The sequence below is a fragment of the Pezoporus occidentalis genome, unplaced genomic scaffold, assembly GCF_034315485.1.
Source record: "Pezoporus occidentalis ecotype Australia unplaced genomic scaffold, CSIRO_AGI_Poc_V1 ctg58, whole genome shotgun sequence".
In the NCBI taxonomy this organism is placed as follows: domain Eukaryota; kingdom Metazoa; phylum Chordata; class Aves; order Psittaciformes; family Psittacidae; genus Pezoporus; species Pezoporus occidentalis.
In genome coordinates this window covers 2,155,218-2,174,316 of record NW_026915921.1, presented here as the reverse complement: position 1 = coordinate 2,174,316, position 19,099 = coordinate 2,155,218, and the positions used below count along the sequence as shown (strand labels likewise).

The 19,099-nt window shown below is 36.2% G+C and overlaps 1 protein-coding gene across 8 annotated transcripts in view; it reads right to left on the bottom strand.

Moving 5' to 3' along the window:
* The window catches only part of RGS12 (regulator of G protein signaling 12), a 91,633-nt gene that overhangs the window by 35,467 nt on the left and 37,067 nt on the right, over positions 1 to 19,099 (bottom strand). For 7 of the 8 annotated variants that reach the window (XM_062638733.1, XM_062638732.1, XM_062638731.1 and 4 more), the window contains 2 exons: positions 9,488 to 9,509; positions 1,486 to 1,655 (listed from right to left, as the gene is read on the bottom strand). In XM_062638733.1, coding sequence (XP_062494717.1) covers positions 1,486 to 1,655; positions 9,488 to 9,509 — 192 coding nt within the window. Of the gene's footprint in view, positions 1 to 1,485; positions 1,656 to 9,487; positions 9,510 to 15,061; positions 15,814 to 19,099 lie in introns of those variants that run through there. The other variant, XM_062638735.1, reaches the window with a different exon arrangement.

The window sequence follows — 19,099 nt, the reverse complement described above, 5'->3', positions numbered from 1 at the left end:
TGCAGTTTTGTGATGTTTATAATTTCTAGTTAGAATAAATTAGGGTAAAAAAGTTAAACTTCCTGAATATCTGAGGCTGCCTTCTGCTGAAATGAAATGTAACTTTAACCTTTCAGTATGAAAATTTAATCAAACGACATTAGCTACTTTCTCATTTTTTAATACAAGTTTTGAACTTCCATAGGACTGAAAAATTACTGCAGCTATTTCTAAAGTGCACATAAGTAAGTTTACTGATGGCTTAAAAGTAATTAGAAAAGACAACTAAATTTTCAGTAGTGCTGCCACAAACCACATCATTTATCAGGTGGACTCTAACATCAGATCAGAATTGGAATTTTTCTTTCAGTCTGATGAGAAGTCTCAGTATCTAAGCAAAAATACTAATAATTCTTGGGCTACTCTGCTAAGAAAAATGAAGAGAAAGGAAATACAATATCCACGACATATTATTTGCTTTCATCATCTCTGTTTTCTCAAACAGATGTTCACTGTTAATGTGTCCTTTGGGTCCCCACGACAGTAATGATGGAAGTCTGCTTATTAATCATTTTGATACTGTAATACTTTTATATCAAGTAAAGGAGTCATTCTGCACTACTGCAGGTTCCAATAATCTACATCTACACCACAGGTTTCTTTACATTCTCTCTGTGAAAACCATTTTGGCAGCACAAGCTGTCCTTGTGCAATACATTTGGGACCTACAACACACTCTCAGTACAACAATGCAAAAATATATACACCTTAATTTCCTTACATATCATAGAATCATAGAATAGTTAGGGTTGGAAAGGACCTTAAGATCAACTAGTTCCAACCCCCCTGCATGAGCAGGGACACCTCCCACTGAACCATGCCACCCAATATAAAACAGATCATGGTATTTACAACTTCATAAATGTGCTGTGAAGAAGCTTAATTTATACTTTGCAAATACTCAGCACTATCCTGCAAGCTGCAGCTTTAACAATGCTTTTAGCTACCATGACTGTTTCCAGAAAATATTTCTAAAAGCATTTTGAAGTAACACAAGCAACTGTATCACTGAAAAAAATCTTCTATCTGGCTTCTGAGATTTCAGTAGGTAAATGTAAATATATTACCAATTCTTGGGAAACTACTGAAACTGCTGCCTTTTCTTTTTTTGTACAAAGGCTATACATACAAATACAACAAAATGTAACTGCCTTACAAAACAGAGAAGCTTTCTAAAAGCTTAGGTACAAAGCAAAATATAGCTTCCATTTTCATATGACTTTCACCATTCAGAAATGTATGGCAATATGTGAATTGCTATGAACTCTTATTTAACTGTGAATGAGTTAAAACGTTGAAATATGCTCAGATAACAATTATGTAAGAATGAACTCCTATCTCTTGTCCTATGTAAGGATGGTGGCAGGAAAGAAGAAAAAATACAGGAAGATTACTGCAGCAGTATCAGGTATTTTGAAAGGCATTTTATGGTCTCTCAAAACTTACCGAGAAATACTTAACACCAATAGGATCCTGAAGAAGACGCTCAAATGAAACAGCCCAGCTGGCAACTCTTCTTTCCTGAAGTCGTCGACAGCTCTGTACACTGGGAAGACTAGCATTGCTACTGAGGCTGTTTTCACTGATGCAGTCTTTTAGATCAGTACTATTCAGCTCTGTTAGAAAGAATGAACAAATCTGTCAATAAAGGATTACTCACTTTTACTCTTCAGCATTGTTTACTGGATTTATTACACCTCCTGCTCAAGCTCACAGTAGTGCAGACTTCAAAATATCCCTCCCCTCTTTTATTAGTCGCATCAGCATAGAAAAAACAAACCCAAACATCTCTCAATTTTCTTCTGTTCCACTGCAAAGAAAATCAAACGAGTGTCTTCAAAGCAATCCCCTGCCAGAAGCAAAAGGGGCAGGCACGAAAGGAAATCTTTTTTTTCTAGCTTTGCAAACTAAATTTGTGCTTACATTCCTCACCCTGTGGACTGCTCCAAGGAAGGCAGAACTTCCCTTAAACAGGAACTCTGAACTTCTTCATGGAAATGAAAAACTTCCGTTAAATACCGAAAATTTAGGAAAAGAGTCAACTACAGAAAAGGACACCAAGGAGAATGAGGTAGTAATAGCTGCCTTCCTCATCCACAGGAAGTAGAGGTATCAATTTATAATGGTTTCTGATAAGAACAGGAATCTGTGACTCCCTTCCAGACTCAAGCTAACATAGTGCAATGATCTAGGGGTCGGAAGCTGAGAAACAACCAGAGTCTTTAGATCTTGACAAAAACAAAAGGGCTTTTTTTATTCTGAAAACAAATTAACAAGAACCCACAGAGAATTCAGGAAAAGACAACCTTGTGCAGCAGCCTAACAAATAATTTCAAGTGTTAATCCCAGATCATCTTTATCACATACCAGTAGACAGAATATGCACAAAGGTATTCTCAAAGTGACCACCTGCTCATGAAAGTGCAAAAGAAACAGCTGCTCTAAGTAGAAGGATCTGTAGATAACATGCTCCTATTCACAGATTTGCTACTTGTTTGTTGCATGACCTTTTACAAACCACCATTCTCCCCATCTCTTGGTAAACACAAGTTTAAAACTGCTATAGTTGTACTCACACACAGAGGTAAACTAAGGTTTAATTAATTGTGAAGACACAAATAAAGCCCTGAGCTATCTACTGTAAGGGTGGTGGGGCACTGGAATGGGTTGCATAGGGAAGCTGTGAATGCTCCATCCCTGGCAGTGTTCAAGGCCAGGTTGGACAGAGCCTTGAGTGCCATGGTTTAGTGTGAGGTGTCCCTGCCCATGGCAGGGGGGGTGGAACTAGATGATCTTAAGGTCCTTTCCAACCAGACTATTCTATGATTCTATGTTTTGATCTCATAATGGACCCTGCTTTGAGCAGGAGAGGTTGCACTAGAGAGATGCCAAACTGGATGCGATTCTGTGATGATGGGATAAAAAAATGCAGACATTAAATTATTTGAAAAATTAGTAGTAATTGATGTGAGAAAATAATACGCTCAAGTAAATTAGGTGGTATCTTCAATTGTTCTATGCCAAATGGAAAAGCAAATGTATAGCTCGCTATAAATGTAAACTGATTGAGAAAGCTGAATTCACAACCAGTAAAAAATGGCCTATTATTCACAGGGACATTTTTATTGGTATTAATTAATTGGGGTTAATTACCTGGACTAACTAAAGCAAGGAGTAATTTCACTAAAATTATTACTTTATAAGACCTCCTGAGATCTCATTTTCTTTTATATATATAGTTACATACATATATTCAAAGCACTTCGCGTTTCCAACTTCTATGTTACAAAGCATTACTGCATAGAATGTTTTGTATACCTCCCTAGAAGTGTAAACTTTGATGAAAGGACCATTCAAAGGTATAAGATTAGGGAAAAAGTTATAAAACAGTTGTAAAGGTAAGATTTAAAAAAAAAAAAAGTTCTGAAATTTCATTTTTAAATTTACACCATAGCTCGGAAATATCTACTAAGAGTAAGAGTCAACTACTGAGAATTTCTATGAGCAAAGCTGTTATTTAAGACAAAGATACAGAATTAGATTAGGCAAGAATGAAAACACAACTTTGTATTTTCAATAAGGATAACATTTAAGGACCATAATAACACATAAGATTTATAAATATTTTTCTTTGCCTAATCATCATATAAATTCAAACTAATTAAAAGCACTCAGCAAATAATGCCAAATTTTCTTATAGCAAATACTTTTTCCTTTAACACATATGAAAGACTATAACAAAATCAATTCTTAGCTTCATTAGAGAATACCTGTCACCACAGTGAAACTATTGTGAAAGAAGCTAATGTGAATCTGAAGAGAATGATATCTAAATTTATTATCTGAAGTATTTTGCTTTAACTCTGCAGGGGGATACATTTTATTTTACACTCCAGAATATAAATAGAGACCAACTTCTTGATAGATCTGAAACAGTTTCAGATACTGCCTCACTCCTAGAGGGTTCAATCCCCAGTGTTCTCCAATGATGAATGATGAACATTTCCTAGTTCCTCTCGGGCAAAATGAGAGGTAAACTCATCCCACAACCCAAACCATTTAAACCTACTTGGCTGAAAGAGGGAAATTAGGGAGTAGCCACACAAAGTGGTCAATGGTAAATCCACAAGTGACAGCACCCTAGGACTCAGAAGGGATTTCATACAGTTGTATGCCCAGCAGTTATTAACAGGTCAACTTCGCCTTCCTCCAAGTGGTGGCTGTTCAATTTCCCTATGGCACACAGGAAGGCCAAGCTGCAATTACAGTCTGAGTGTTGACACCGGTGGGTGACTGCTAACTACCTTTAACGGCTAGCAGCTGCTTGCTCTCTACCTTGTCAGAGTTACACTTCCTCTTAACTACCTTGGGTTCTTACTCCCCTGTTATGCTGCCCACTCTGGAGATCCCATGAAAACAAATGAACCAAAATCAGGCTGCATTTTCAACAACTTTGAGAGCTACCAGCACAGGTCCTCCCAGTGTGTTACAGCAGCATTAAAGGATTACTCATTCACGGTACACTGTGTCTGCTCGAGTGAATTTAATTCAGATTTTTTCAGAAAGAACTGTTCGAGTTCATACTTAACCCTGACACTACTTTGTTTCCCCTTTAAGCAAAAATGTGATCAGTTTGCTTTTAAAATCCATACAGATTTCTGCTGGAGTACCTGTCAACCTGAAAACAATGCAGAAAAAGGTTGTTTCCCAGAAAAGGCTTAGTTATTCTAATTTCTTATCACATAAGATAACTATTGCAATTAAAACCTAGTGCAGATACACCAGTTAGAATCTGAGAAAAATAAAGGTCAGATAGGAAGAAAAACTCACCAACACTAATATACAATTTATCTAATTTATGCTTAAATGAAGACTGTATAAGCTGTAACTCCTGCTCCACTCCTCTTGCAGAGGAATGTTTCCAGTGTAAGACTTCAGTATCAGGTTTCCTGACTCTCACAACTCCTGCGTTCCTAGGTATACACAGACAACCTTGGAAAGCAGGAAAGGAGAAACTTTCCAACCGAGTCACATATTTTGTCTAATGAGCACTGTGATAACCATTAGAGGAAACTAAGAGCTCTGATTCACACACGTAAACGTTTTAACCACAAGGCTGCTGTGCAAAGTGACCTCCTGCTTCTTGTAAAGCATTTAAAAAGAGAAAATCAGCTATCAGGAACCACAGGATGCCAGAGAAATGTACTATAAAAATCCCAGCTTAGGTTCATGGACAACTTAGCAGTGCTGTGAAGTTTCCTAATGCCTGCCTTCCTTTCTCCTTGCTGTGTAGAAACACCAACTGATCTTACAGCACGTGTTAAAGGAGGCTCCTTACTCAAGCATCCCAAATCCCAGGGACCTAAATTTATTTCTGTTCTGTTTGAGAACCACCATACCTAGCAAGGAAGTATTACTTTCTGTGCTTACTCACTTGATTTAATTTACTGCCTTCTTCAAATACAGAATTGATGCAGAATGTTTTCTAAAAATCCTCAAGACCCCATACTTTACACATTTTGTATTTACATATTCAGTGCATAAATTATTACCTTTATTTCACAAAAATAGCACTAGGTAAGAAAATGGAGGCATTTAATGAACTAAATTCTTGAAAGTATTCAGGATAAGATGGCTCTGAAGGTTTTTATTTAAATCATATAAAGAAGTAAATCCAAATATTAGATTAAGGATATTAGGATTAAGGATATTTTTGTATGGATTTGTTTATAATATCCATATATATTTTTCAACCCTCTAAGACCTTTTATTATTGTGAGAAGCTACACGTATCACTTGTAATCATCAGAATGTGTACATTCATATAATTAAGATAATCCAGTTAATCACTCAATACGTTACCTGGATAAAGCTGATAAGAACCACTGTGGTGCCACTTAATCAAATACTTCAAGGCATTCACTGAAAGCCATCCTTCTGAATCCATACCAAGTTCAGCTGTAACATCCCGGAACCCATTGGGTGCAGATTATCCTTATTGTATGGCACATCGCTCCTCTGCAACTTTGGGATAAGGGAAGCTAATGCATCCCCCCTCAGCAATTCCTGGTAGCCTCTAACACCGTTCTAAACAAATTGATTCTTTACCCTCATGGCTTCAAGCAGAAGAAAGCAATAGTATACTTAACACAAAGCATTATAAAATGCTACATAAATAATTTAAAGAGAAGACCTTTTGCCACTGCTGCTAAAGGAACTTGAATTATTTATGTTACGGTGGAACACAGCTACACAAGCATGCGCTGACAACGTAATTGACAAATAAGTCATATACCTGTTGGAGGAGACAATCCTTCTGTATTTGTAGTGTAAAAAAGTATAAATAGTGTTTTGTTTTATTTTGAGCTTCATTGTGGATATTTTGCTCTACCTTCTTGAGTTACTTGTCAGAATAGAGTTTTACATTATTTATTATTGTAAACATCAGATTCCTACCAAAAAAAAAACAAAGCTTTAAGAATGCTTTTTCTTCTGAAAATTCCTTCCAGGTGATGAATATTAAAAACCAAAAGCAGCAGACACTACAGCAAAGTAGTATCTTCAGAAAAAGACAGGTTTTGTAACGTGTCTGTTATGCTTAAGCATTTGGAAATAATAGATCAGCTTTGTGGAACTGATCTCTGTAGGGAATAGCAGGTAAGAGCTGACTTAGGAATTCTCAGTAGCTCAAATACCTCACCACATGTCTATCTGGGAAATGAATGATCATGTAGTTCTATCATATGTCCTTTGACCTTCAGGTTTTCCCTTAAGATCAATGTAAAAGTGCCATCTAGGTATCAATAGCCAAAGTCAGACATTAACTGGGGACTACTGACCATCCCTGTGACGGTTTAGATGGCACAGTACTCAAAACATCAGCCACACAGCCATAGCCTGCATGCTGTGTACACACTATTACTACAGGCAGCAGGAACGGACAGCTTCCAAAATGGGAAGTAGGAGAAATCAACTAATTAGAGGTTGTTGTAGTAACATAAAATGGTTTCTGTGATTCTAGAGCACAGGTGCTGCAGATTAATTGATGCATAGCAGTTATCCTGCCCCTAAACAGTATCACAGCTTGCATTCTGACTTTCCGCAATTCATTAAGCAAATCAATTACAGTTAAGAGTTGCTACTGGTCAGCATCTCTGGAAACAACACTAATTCAAGAACCTGTATCTTTTACATGTTACCTATCTTGCAAAGCCCAAGCACACAGTTTTGTCATCGCAGGCTTGTGCAAGCTTAATTACCATGTAAAGTAAATGCATCAAGAGGTAGATGGTTCCCAGTGCCTGGCTGTAATGAAAACAAAGCCATATGACATGAAGCTTTATTGACCTTCAAAATAAAATGTACAGGGAGCTGTTGTGCCTCCTATTATACTGAAGGGATGCATATAAACACACAATAATTACTTTTTACACTTAAATTTCCCTTCCCAGACTAAAGCTTAACAACAGTATCAGCCTTCCAGTATCTGAAGGGGGCCTACAAGTATGCTGGAGAGACTCATCAGGGACTGTAGTGATAGGACAATGGGTGATGGGTTTAAACAGGGGAAGTTTAAGTTAGAGGTAAGGAAGAAATTCTTTACTGTGACAGTGGTGAGGCACTGGAACAGGTAGCTCAGGAAGTTGTGGCTGCCCCATCCCTGGCAGTGCTCAAGGCCAGGTTGGACAGGACCTTGAGCAACCTTGTCAGTTGGAAGGTGCCCCTGTCAATGGCAGGAGGTTAGAACAAGAGGACCTTAAGGTCCTTTCTAACCCAAACCATTCTATGATTTTATATGTACAAATACTAACATTAGAATTTAGTCTCGGAAGGGAATTATGGACTACTATACTTATAGTTGCACTAGTGAAAATTTCTCTAATCTAGACATGCCCTTAACAAGTGTAAATCTGTGGATCTACTAATGAATTAGTGAGATTAGAGAAGACTGAAAAAAATTCAGTGCTGTGACATATTCAATAAATGTGAAAGCCTGAAAATGTAATTCAGAAATTAATCAGAGCTTTTCACTCAATGCAGCTTTAAATGAAACTAGTAAGGATTTTATTTCATTTCACTTTTCCAGGTTGCAGTCTCTCCAGTTCTTATTTTGTGAATCCACTTTCTAAGTACTTAAGCATTGATTTAATATTACTCAGTATAGTTCAACTACCAGTTTTTATACAAATTACATCCCTCCTCTTTTATAGCATTTAACAATGAAGAGAGAGTCCACGTAAAATCTTCAACACTAGCTGAACAAAATAGGTCATACAACTCAGCAGAAAAATGCATATGACTTACTGCCTGTTCTTTCACATGTGCAATCTACATGCCCTTCAGATTCATTACTTCAGAAAACTGTATAAAATTTATTGTGAAAACATGGAAATTGAATTGGAATGACATAAAAAACTCATATCGGAAGAACTGAAAATAAGTCAGTAAAAACTACAGGTTTTGTAGTTTAAGTTTTGCAAGGAATCAGAAATTAGGGCATAATGGAGTTTTGTGAATAGTATTTCTAATTGTGTGTTTACATAGAAAAAAAAATATCTTTACCTTTCAAAATATTTCATCAATTTCATTGCACTGGGGCAACACAGACTGTCCCCTTTTTATACCATAAAACTGTTTTGTACTGTTGTGAAAGAACAGCAAACATAAAAATATGTATGTGAGTTTCTTTGCAGGATCTAGTAAACCAACTCCTGCCAAGCAAGAAAAGTGAGAAAAGCCATCTCCTGTATACCCTAAACTAAACAGATTCCTTTATTCCATTAAGGAAGCATACTTAACTGTTTCAATTAACTTTAAAGGTTCAGAGAAATCATCTTCTAATGTTTAACAAAGAGTGGATGTCCTTTAAAACATTAAAGCCATGTGAAAATCAAAACAAACAAGGTTATGTGACATAAAGAGGAGTTTATTTAGAAGTACTCCAGAACTGCAAAACCTCCATACTGGGATTTTCCAAGTATCAAATTACTTACCCCCTTCTCAAAACGCATCACTCCGCAAAGAAATTTCAACCTCATCACGTGCACCAATACAGCTTATAACTTAGGAGCTAGAGCATTATCTCTTCAAAAGCAAACAGCATATGTAAAGGACAATAAAACAGAGTCCAAGATTTTATCTACCATCCTGTTATACAGAAGTCTACCAGCTCTGCCTCTTTATTAGTATGAATGAAGAAGCCTAGTTACAATAAAAACATGCATATAGAGATGTGTCACCAAAAAATTATGCAAATAAATCAGTGAAAGGATGTGAACACAATCCTGCAGTATTTTCATTAGCACAATTCCCAAAGAAGGCACAGAGTTCTGCACCACTTTGGACAACCATCCTGTAATATGTCACCTTATTTACCGTATATTGTATTGTTTAATGTGGAAAATTGATTTTTTTTTCATTATAAAAGTAAAAATAAGCTTCAGCTTACCTCCATCAGAAACAGTTGCTGACTGCAATAAGAAAGAGAAAAATAAGTGTTACTTAAGTTTCATGGTATTAGAAATCTCCGAGCTTCACACAGTATTTGAAATGTTAGCTACTTTTATCATCTTACTAACAACAGATAACACAAGAGAGGAAAATCTAAAGAAACCAGCTGTTACTTTCTCATAGATGTTTCCTCCCAGCCATGAAATTCATCCCAGGCCTTTTAACCACTGTCCTGGAATTTGATCTCACTAGTATTTATTGCACAAAGTACTTCCTGCTGTGAATAGACACACTGCTTTCAGCAGTCCTTCTTAGATGAATAGTGTCAATCAGTTGGTGTATGTGAGAAAGCAGGTATCTTAAAACTGAACTGCAAAGACTTAAAATGAAAACACCTTATTAACTTTATTTTGCTGCAGATGGGAATCAAAATTAAAATTCAATACTTTGTCAGTCAGGTGACTCTGAAAACTTGCCCTGCTGATCATTTCTGACTTCCACAGAGCCAAGACGTTAAGAGTGTTTCCAATAAGCTAGGCAAGAACTCCTTACCTCCTCTACTAGTACATCAAGTTTTCAAGGACAAATAGTCTTCTAGTGACATGGCAAAGTTTATGTGCTTATCTGCCCTAAACTTCTCATCTTTGATCTCAAATCACCTCAAGGCAGCTAATATTTCTACGCCACCATATAGGTGACCACTTCCCAAACATGCATCCCCAGTGCTTATACCTTGACACTCAGCTGAGTGAAAGACTGGAAGGACAGCTCATTTTTTAATTGATTTCTAATGGCTATTAAAAATTACTATTTTCTGTTTCACTGCAAGATCTTGCACTGTTGTTAACACTATCTGAAGAACATCACACGTTATGAACTGTTGTGTCCTCACACCGTTCACAGCAGCAGATCTACTATTTAATGCAATTAGTTCCTATTGACATCATTCGTCTTGGGCTACTTCAAATGAACACAAATACATCTTTCATGGGTAAGATTAAAAAAATGAGGGCTCTTCTTTAACTGCACTAAAATGAATGCTTCTGAATCTGTGAAGCATATTAATATATTCAAAAGTGTAGCCAGGCCTCTCACTATTTTTAATAGCACTGTTTCAGGTATCAAAAAAGTGTTTCTGCTTTGGGTACAGTTCTTCAGTGAGGCTTGGGACATCTTTCCTACTACTTTGCATGTAAGTCTAGTAAGCATACTATGCATTCAGAAGCTGTAACTTAATTCATGTTTGTAATTTAGAAAATCTAATTTACATTACTGAAATCTGTATTATAAATATGATTGTTTCTAATTTCTTATTCACATACTGTACAGAGCAGCTGATGAATAAACAATCTCAATGTCATTACTCAAACAATGAAAAGAAGGATGACTCAAAGTCAAGTAATAGTATCAGTTTGCACATTAGATAGAAAAAAAGTAAAAATACTTTCAAACTATGTACATTTTAGGAATGGTCATTTACTTTTGCAGTTGGCATGAATCTGTTCAAATATCAACTTCTTGTTGAAAGTTATGAAGTAAAAAGGATTGTCATGATGTAAAAAGTTACACTACTTTTTTCAAAAACTGGGAAGTTAACAATTATAAAATATCATTTTTAAAGGAAAAACAATGTGATTTCATAGAAAAGTTCAAACACTACACTAATAGTACCGCTTAATTAAGTTCTATGGACAATGAGATACAGTTTACCTCAATCCATTCGGCATAACTTAATACAGTGAGCTCTCTACACACCATGGCTTGGGTTTGTGTGTTTGTGTTAAATGCTGTAGCTAATATGCATTACATTACATGTATCAACATCTTAAAATCTCTCCTTGCAAGGTCTAAGTAATTATCACTTTTAAACCTTTTTTAAAAGTTGTACCCATACGAAGAAAAGAACTTAGTATCAAAAAATCAACCACCTACTTCTGTGCTATTTAGATATTTCAAATACTATACTTCTGTAGATTACAGAATAATTTAAGAACATTTCTTTAAATTCATCTATGTAACTGATTTAAATCTACTTAATTCAACAAAACAGCGAGAAACTAAAGCTTGCAATTACTCTGTAAGAATTCACAGTACTATGTTCACAACATGTTTGTGAGTACTTAGAAAGCTTAGAACTATAAACCTGTCAGAAACTGCATGCAATCCATAATTAGACAAAGCAGTTTCTGTTCTAAACTCTTCAGCTGAAACTTGTCTAGATTTGTCCAAAGGTGTAAGTTGCAAGACCAGATTTTTTTAAATACTATGATGATCTCATTTTAAAAATTCACGGTGTGTTGGGGGCTGGTTTTGTTCTTCAGTGCTCACGCTTAACCACCACTGAAGGCTCTTCAGGACAAAATCTGAGCTACTATGCATATAATGTCTGATTATTTGGTGAAATTTAACACCACATACATACTAATAACTATCTATTAAAAACTATATGTATTAAAAAGCTATAAAATCAAACAGATTCTGTGTGTAGCCATTTCTGAAAGACAAGAAAGGATAGGGTATGACCCCATGCAAGTTAGGGCTAATGTGAATGCTAAAGGAAATGTATTTTAGTATTTCATTCCAAATGACAGGACATGTATCTATTCATTTTATGAATGTACATGTGAACTATAACCAAGAGATAAAATCTAATTGCATTCCATGATCAAATCTTTCACAACCAGGTAAGTACTGAAATTAATTCTTCAAATTACCCTGACTTCCATATTGGCTTAGGAAAGGGCCCATGGTAGATGTCTGATGGTAACAAATTACCAAAATTTAAAAAATAAACCTAGTTTAGGAAGACTAAAATGTCTTCAAGTGTATCTCTTCATGGGGACTTTGCTTGCTCATCTAGCTGGATTAGCAGCTGAGGCATACAGGCACACACACAGCCCCTGCAAGACTGGAGGATGCAGCTCTCCCCCTCCAGACTTCAGGGCAAGATCATAATCCCTGTGATCCCAGTGAGGAGCTCAGTGTCAGGGCCAGCAAGATGAACAGTGGCTTCCCAGTTATCAAACACCCTAAAAGAGGTCTCAGGTCTCTGTAAACTGGCAAATGCACCGGTATATATTAGATAGCATAAAGTTCTGTTTAAGAGAAAACATGATAATTTCTCTTTGTATCATCTCTTTGCTAGGTGGAAAAACCAGAAGGGCACATGAGTTTTTTGATGTTGTGTTCAGAATCTGCTTGTAACAAATCTGAAAAAGTATTAGCTTACAATAATTAGCAACAAGAAAACTACTTTGTGAGTACATTAATTCATCTTCCAGTATAGAAATAGACAACATAGTATCTTGCACCAACAACATGGTACAAAGGGAGATAGAACACAAAGGAGAATAATTCATAAGGTTGAAACAGCCTGTATCTTCTAGCTTTCATGGTCTATAACCTGCTACATGTGTACACCACTGCACAAAACCAGTCTGATGACATATTTCAGTTGACAGAAACTCTTATCCAGAAAATCCACTTAGTTCCCTTTTATAGAGACCAGGTCCCAAGAAAGTAACTAAGTACTGTCTAAGTCTGCCATAACAACATCACACAGAAAAACAAAAAAATACCCTACCTATATCCCAGATATTACACAGAGCAAATAAATCCATGTGTAAGAATGCCCAGATAACACAAAACAAAAATGTCCTTTTTCTCCACCTCAAGATTTGTCATTCAAGTCAAAGTCATGCTCAAGTACTTGAGTAGAACAAAAGGAAATATGCGGACACTGGGAGGGGTGACACATACTAGGAAATGCCAGGCCTTAGCAATAAATGAAGCAACATGAAATCATCTGTGCTAATCGAATGTGGGCGAGTGCCTTCCTGAGGCAAAAAAAGACTTATCTATTTCCAACTCCTTCTGAGATGTGGAGGGATAAAATCTATTAGGAGAGTGAAGACGTATTCCTTTCTCCTAGCCTAAGAGTGACAAAATCACAAAATAAACAGAAACACCTATTTATTTCCTGGGCATCCAAGAAGGTACAGAGAAAAAGGGATTCAAAATGACCTTTCTCTGTGCCCTTTTAAAAGTACAGTTCCTTCTAACACAGGCATAGACCTTTTGCTGCATGCAACGAATTCTCCAACTGCTGCCTTCAGAATCTGTTAGACTTGCCTAGCACAATATTATACTACACACACTCTTTTACAAAAGCCCCTCTAATTAAGCCTTTCCCCTTGGAATAGCATACCTCGCTTCCCCAGCCTTCTAAACTGATTCTCCCATATGATTTCAACATACAGAATAAGTTTGGGAAACTTGTGTTAAGGGATGAAGCACTGAGCATTTACGGACTGAATACAAATAGCCAACTTTCAAACATTCTGCCATTTAGCTCAGGGAAAGCCTATCATTCAGTCAACTGTCTGCTTCCATCCTGCTGTGTTCAAACTCCTTATTAAATCACCTGAAGCAACTTCTCCTTTTGCCAAGGTATGAATTGTGAGCAAGTCCCTAGATCTTCAGTTACATTACTCCAGGACTTACATTACATGCACGTATTTTTATCCTTTTAAATACATTGCAGCATGAACATTGTACAAATGCCATGAACTCAAATGATCTCTGGGAGGGAGATCATGTCTCAACATATGATAGGCACTGTTCTAACATTTTAAATAAAAAATAAAGCCATAAGACTTCTAAACTATTGCTAGATTTTCCTCCTAATAAATGTGCTCAGATGTACTCCTCACCAAAATCTTAGAGTAATATTATTTTATCCTCATTTCAAAATACTATTGTGATTAATTTCATGACTTAGAATTCTATGAGAAGGGTGCCCTTTCAGAATGCCACTTCAAGGAGGGCTATTACATAATTTGCCTTTTCAATTCTCTACCACTAAAGAAGTGCATTTATAAGAATTAAGACAAAAGTATTATAGATGGAAGAATTCACAAGTTAAGAAGAAATACAGTACAACTACTGCACAAGAATTTTGCTGAATACATTCTTCTCTGAAGGTTACAGGTTTTGTCAAATATTTGAGTCTATAAAAACAATATATGAACTGTAAACAATGAGACATTTCAAATTCCTTTAAGAAATAAATGTTCAACTTTCTACCCAAAACAAAACCAACCTTATCACTTATAAACGTAGTGCTTTAAATGCCAAATCCATTCCTAAAATGATCTTGAGAGAGACATATACAACACACATACAGTTTCACCTAAAGATATAATATTGATGTAATGGTACAGAGAGCATATACACAATACATTGCACAGAATTGAAAGACAGGCACAGATTATAAACATACTGATTTTTTTTAGCTTCACACATATTGGGCACACTTCATAAATACATCTCAAAATCTGACTGCTGGTTGGTACAATAAGCTTCCCTTTTCTCTGATAATGAAACACAATGTCTGCATTTACAAAGGAATTTTAACTAAATTACTTTAAAGTTAAAAAGCTTAAAGCCTAAGCAAAAAGCATTCTGAAGCTGATAAGATTCTTCTCCGATTTCTTGCCAATAACAATAGCCCCTTCTAATTTCTCACTGCAACGATGCCTTGCTTTAGCTAAATATAATTCGTATCACTTACCCGCTCTTCATAAGAAACGGCAGTTATTTTTCCTAACAGTACTTTTCCTAAATTCATCTTCACTTAATAAGGAAAAAACATTTCCTCAACACAGCAGCTTCTCAAAGATTAAACTAAAAAATTCAGTCCTGTTCCATGCCTGTACATGCCAGTAAAGTTTAAAGGCATTTCATATGAAGTTCTATTTTACTCCCTTTATGTTACCCATAGCAACAGGCCAATGCAGGAAGCTGTGGTTCGTCAGGGATTCAGATTAGATCTCAATTATCTCTCACAAGAAAATCTAGATCATTTTATATAAATCATTCCAATCATATCTTAAAACGTCTCCTATTACAAATCAGGAAAATAAAATGACGACGAATTGTGTGATAGTCCTGTATCCGATAAAACAGATTTCCAAGACAGTTTTCAGGAAAACATTAGTTAATCACCCTAACATTAGTTATAGAAATATTTACATAGTAAACCACTATTTTCAGAGGTTTACATAATGCAAGCCAGAATAAAGTAAGACCTCAAACGGTCTATTCTGCTTAACTTTCCAGTGGTTATCACTAGAAATTGCTTGTAAAAATCCACAGCACAAGGAAACCTGGCATATTTGGCTAAAGCCAGGAGCAGCCCGTTGTCACTAAAGACAAAATTCTCCTTCCAGAAACCAAGTGATATTCTCCCTTCCTTCCTTGCTTCCTGAGCCTGTGCTCAACTGATGTTAATGCAGTTCTGTGCACAGCCCCTTAGGAACAGAGAGCAAAATAGGCTACTTGTAATGCAAGAGGGAAGTGCTATTAACTTGCCTGTGACAGCAGTGTCTTCAAAAGACTGTATATGGAAAGTATAAGATTTCATGAAGTTTACTGCTATTCACAAGTAAGTAGCAATAGCATCTAAACCATTCATTGCTGTTATTATTTTTAAGCAATCAGAATACAATTTTCTGCTAAAAATAAACACCAGAATTGCAAACTGGGAATTATTAGTGGGCATTTTTATGCTAGAGGGATCTCCTTGAAGCCAAGGTGGACTTAATAGTAGCAGCTTAGGAAAGAGGAAACTTCTCCCTTTCTCAGTGCAGCACTTCCATACAGTTCCTAGGTTGAGCCCCTAATATAAAATCAGCCCTAAGAAGAAGGCATATATTACTCTGAACTTGTATAGAGAAATGAGGCAAAAGAGCCAAGAACCTTTACTCCAGATCTCACATTAAGACCGGTTTGCAAAAGACAGTCCAAGTCTGCACACATTCCTACTTTTGGGCTTAGGATGAAGAGACTTAGTTAACAGAAAAATTCAATCTTCTCAATTTAATTTGGAGTGATCAGAGAAGAAATTTTAAGCTAATTGCATAAGCATACTTTAACAAGCATTCCAGAGACATAAGCAAATTGCTGCAGTGGACAAAGTTCATTTTATGATTGATGACTTGTTTGAGTAGGCACACCGCTGCACTTTTGAATGCTGTCTTCTACAAGTATATAATACAGTGAAGAAATACAATGGAAACAAATGGGTGGTTAGACAGGAAGGAGTGTGTTTTACAAATTATACCCTCCATTATTTTACGACTTAAGAAGCTAAGATGCTGTGATATTTCCACAGAAGAACTCTGCAGAGAAGTAGTCAAAATATATAATTTTGTAAAGGAAAAATGCCAGAGCTGTTTATATACTGCATTTTGCTGGACACCAAACAAGTGGGATGCAGAATGTATTTTCACTGTCAATACCTTAACGAAACAGCAACACCATTACAAATATGCAGGTAACCAGGTGAATAATAATCCTTCCATTGGGTAAGTGAAAAGCATAAATGGATCAGGAATGCCTAGAGAACTTCCCAGTGAACACCTCTTCGGGGTAACACAAAAAAGGACTCTTATCAATACTTTTTACTATTTGAGTGTTAACCTAAATCCGCTAGGAATCAGCTAGAAAGACCAAATGTACTAGCAGAGTTTTAACAGGTGAAAATGTCCCCCATAAGAGCAAAAGAATGACTCGGAGGAAAAAAACCTCCTAAAAACGTAATGGGATGTAGCTGCAAGAGTAGCAGTTCAACGGAGCAACTGCAATGAACATTGTTAGGAACGCTGTGGGTGGGCAATGTTTTATACATTCTAGGCACATGTTCTTGGCATTATAAACCTAATAATCCTTTCATTTAAACAGACCTTTCGAGTTGTTGATTTTATTCCATTGAACTAAGCATTGCACATCCACATTTTTTCCATACAGTGACTCTACCAGCACCACAAACAAGCTCTACCAATTAGACAGTAGCAGTTAATGGTAATGGCTATGAAATGTCATGTGACTCTGAAAGGCCTTTAAAAACCTCACATCCCTCTACACTTTCATTTTCACTAGTTATTTCGGCAGCTGCCAAATTCAAAATCTTGTGATTTTGTGTACCATATTTGTAAACCAGGCAGGCAACTCAAAGTTCAAAGGTCAAAAGCAGAAGGAACGTTAATTTGCAAAGTTATTAATGGGAAGTGTTAAAATGTAACACAACAGCTTTAAAAGCCTTGTTCAGATATACCAAAGATGACATTTGTAAACCCACATCCATCTGCTTATAGAAGCTAAACTGTGGAAAGGGGTAGAGACCCCAGATACTGCTGATCTGTTTTTCTCTTCTAGCCTCCCTCCACTTCCTGCTCATATTTTCTTTTCTACATTTGTTTTCAGAGCAGAAAAAAAACTGAAGAGAAAGACAGAATGACAGGAAGCCTGGATAAGTTTTAACTTGTCAAAAGATGAATAGGATCTCATCTATCCCTGACTCCTAAAGAAGAACACACACACCAAACCCACCAGGCAACTAGAAAGAGGCAATCCCTTTGACCAGCTCCCAGTCTCACAGATTCCTACAGTAAAATTGACACTGGCAGAATGCACCATCAAAAACCTTGTGTCTCAACAAGTATTTCTTTTCTTATCTTGTATTAAGGAAAGCAACAACTGCTTGCACGAAAGCCAGAGAAAAAAAATATCTGTTAAGAGTGTGATTTATCTCACTGACCAGCAGGAGTATCAAAAAGCCCCACACAATTTAAGAAAACTTTGCTATAACATAAAATGGGAGGGGGGGATTTTCCTAATTCTCCAAATTTTATATAATCTGTCTAGATATATTAGATATATTTTTGTCAATGATTTGTCAGCTACTCAATAATAAACAGATCCCATATATGCTACTGATTAAGAGGGAAGATTCTGTTATTTACAATGCTACAGTTTCTTTCCATGTATTTTAAAGATAAGAGTCCTTCCTATTCCAGGGAGATTATAATGAAAAAGGTTTTCAAGACAAACCATTTGAAATCTGCTTGTGTACAAATAACCGGAATACAAGCTTCCTTGTCAAACACTAAGAATTCCCATACAATAAATTCAGTGAAGGGAATGGAAGCAAACTGCTGTTCCGGGTGCCCCCTGCTGTCTGCCTGCACCTCTGAGAGTGATGGACGCATTTTAAAGTGACGTTCAGGAAGATTTGCCATCCATAAATCTACTCTAAAACCAAGCATTTGGCTTTTAAAGCAGTACTGTAAACTTTGAAAAATGCCTGATTGTAAACGGATAATAAAAAATACACCTTTTCCAAAATGTTTTTGAAATAATTACTATTTTTATCCTTCTGTTGATCAAATTTTAAGGCAAATGAATTTTCTCTACTAATAAAAACATGCAGAAACAGTATAACTTGCACATCCAGATGGAAGGTGATTTGCAGCCCAACAGTAAATTAAAACCAAATTACATATGGGTAAGTCAAAGGTAACTGAAACACATTAAGCCACTTGTGAATTTCTTACTACTGCAGGCAGAACCTTTAAGAATCAATAGATTTGAAGGAAAGCAATGTAAAACTAAGCATAAAACCTACTAATGTTTAAGTAAACAATGCATATATGTCTTCCTGAGCCTTTCAACTGTTATTTTCCCTTTTCATTTTAAAAACTGATAGTTTTGCTGCTATACTTGTAGCATTAAAGGTGTTTATACTCGGAGGCATATACACATAAAGATA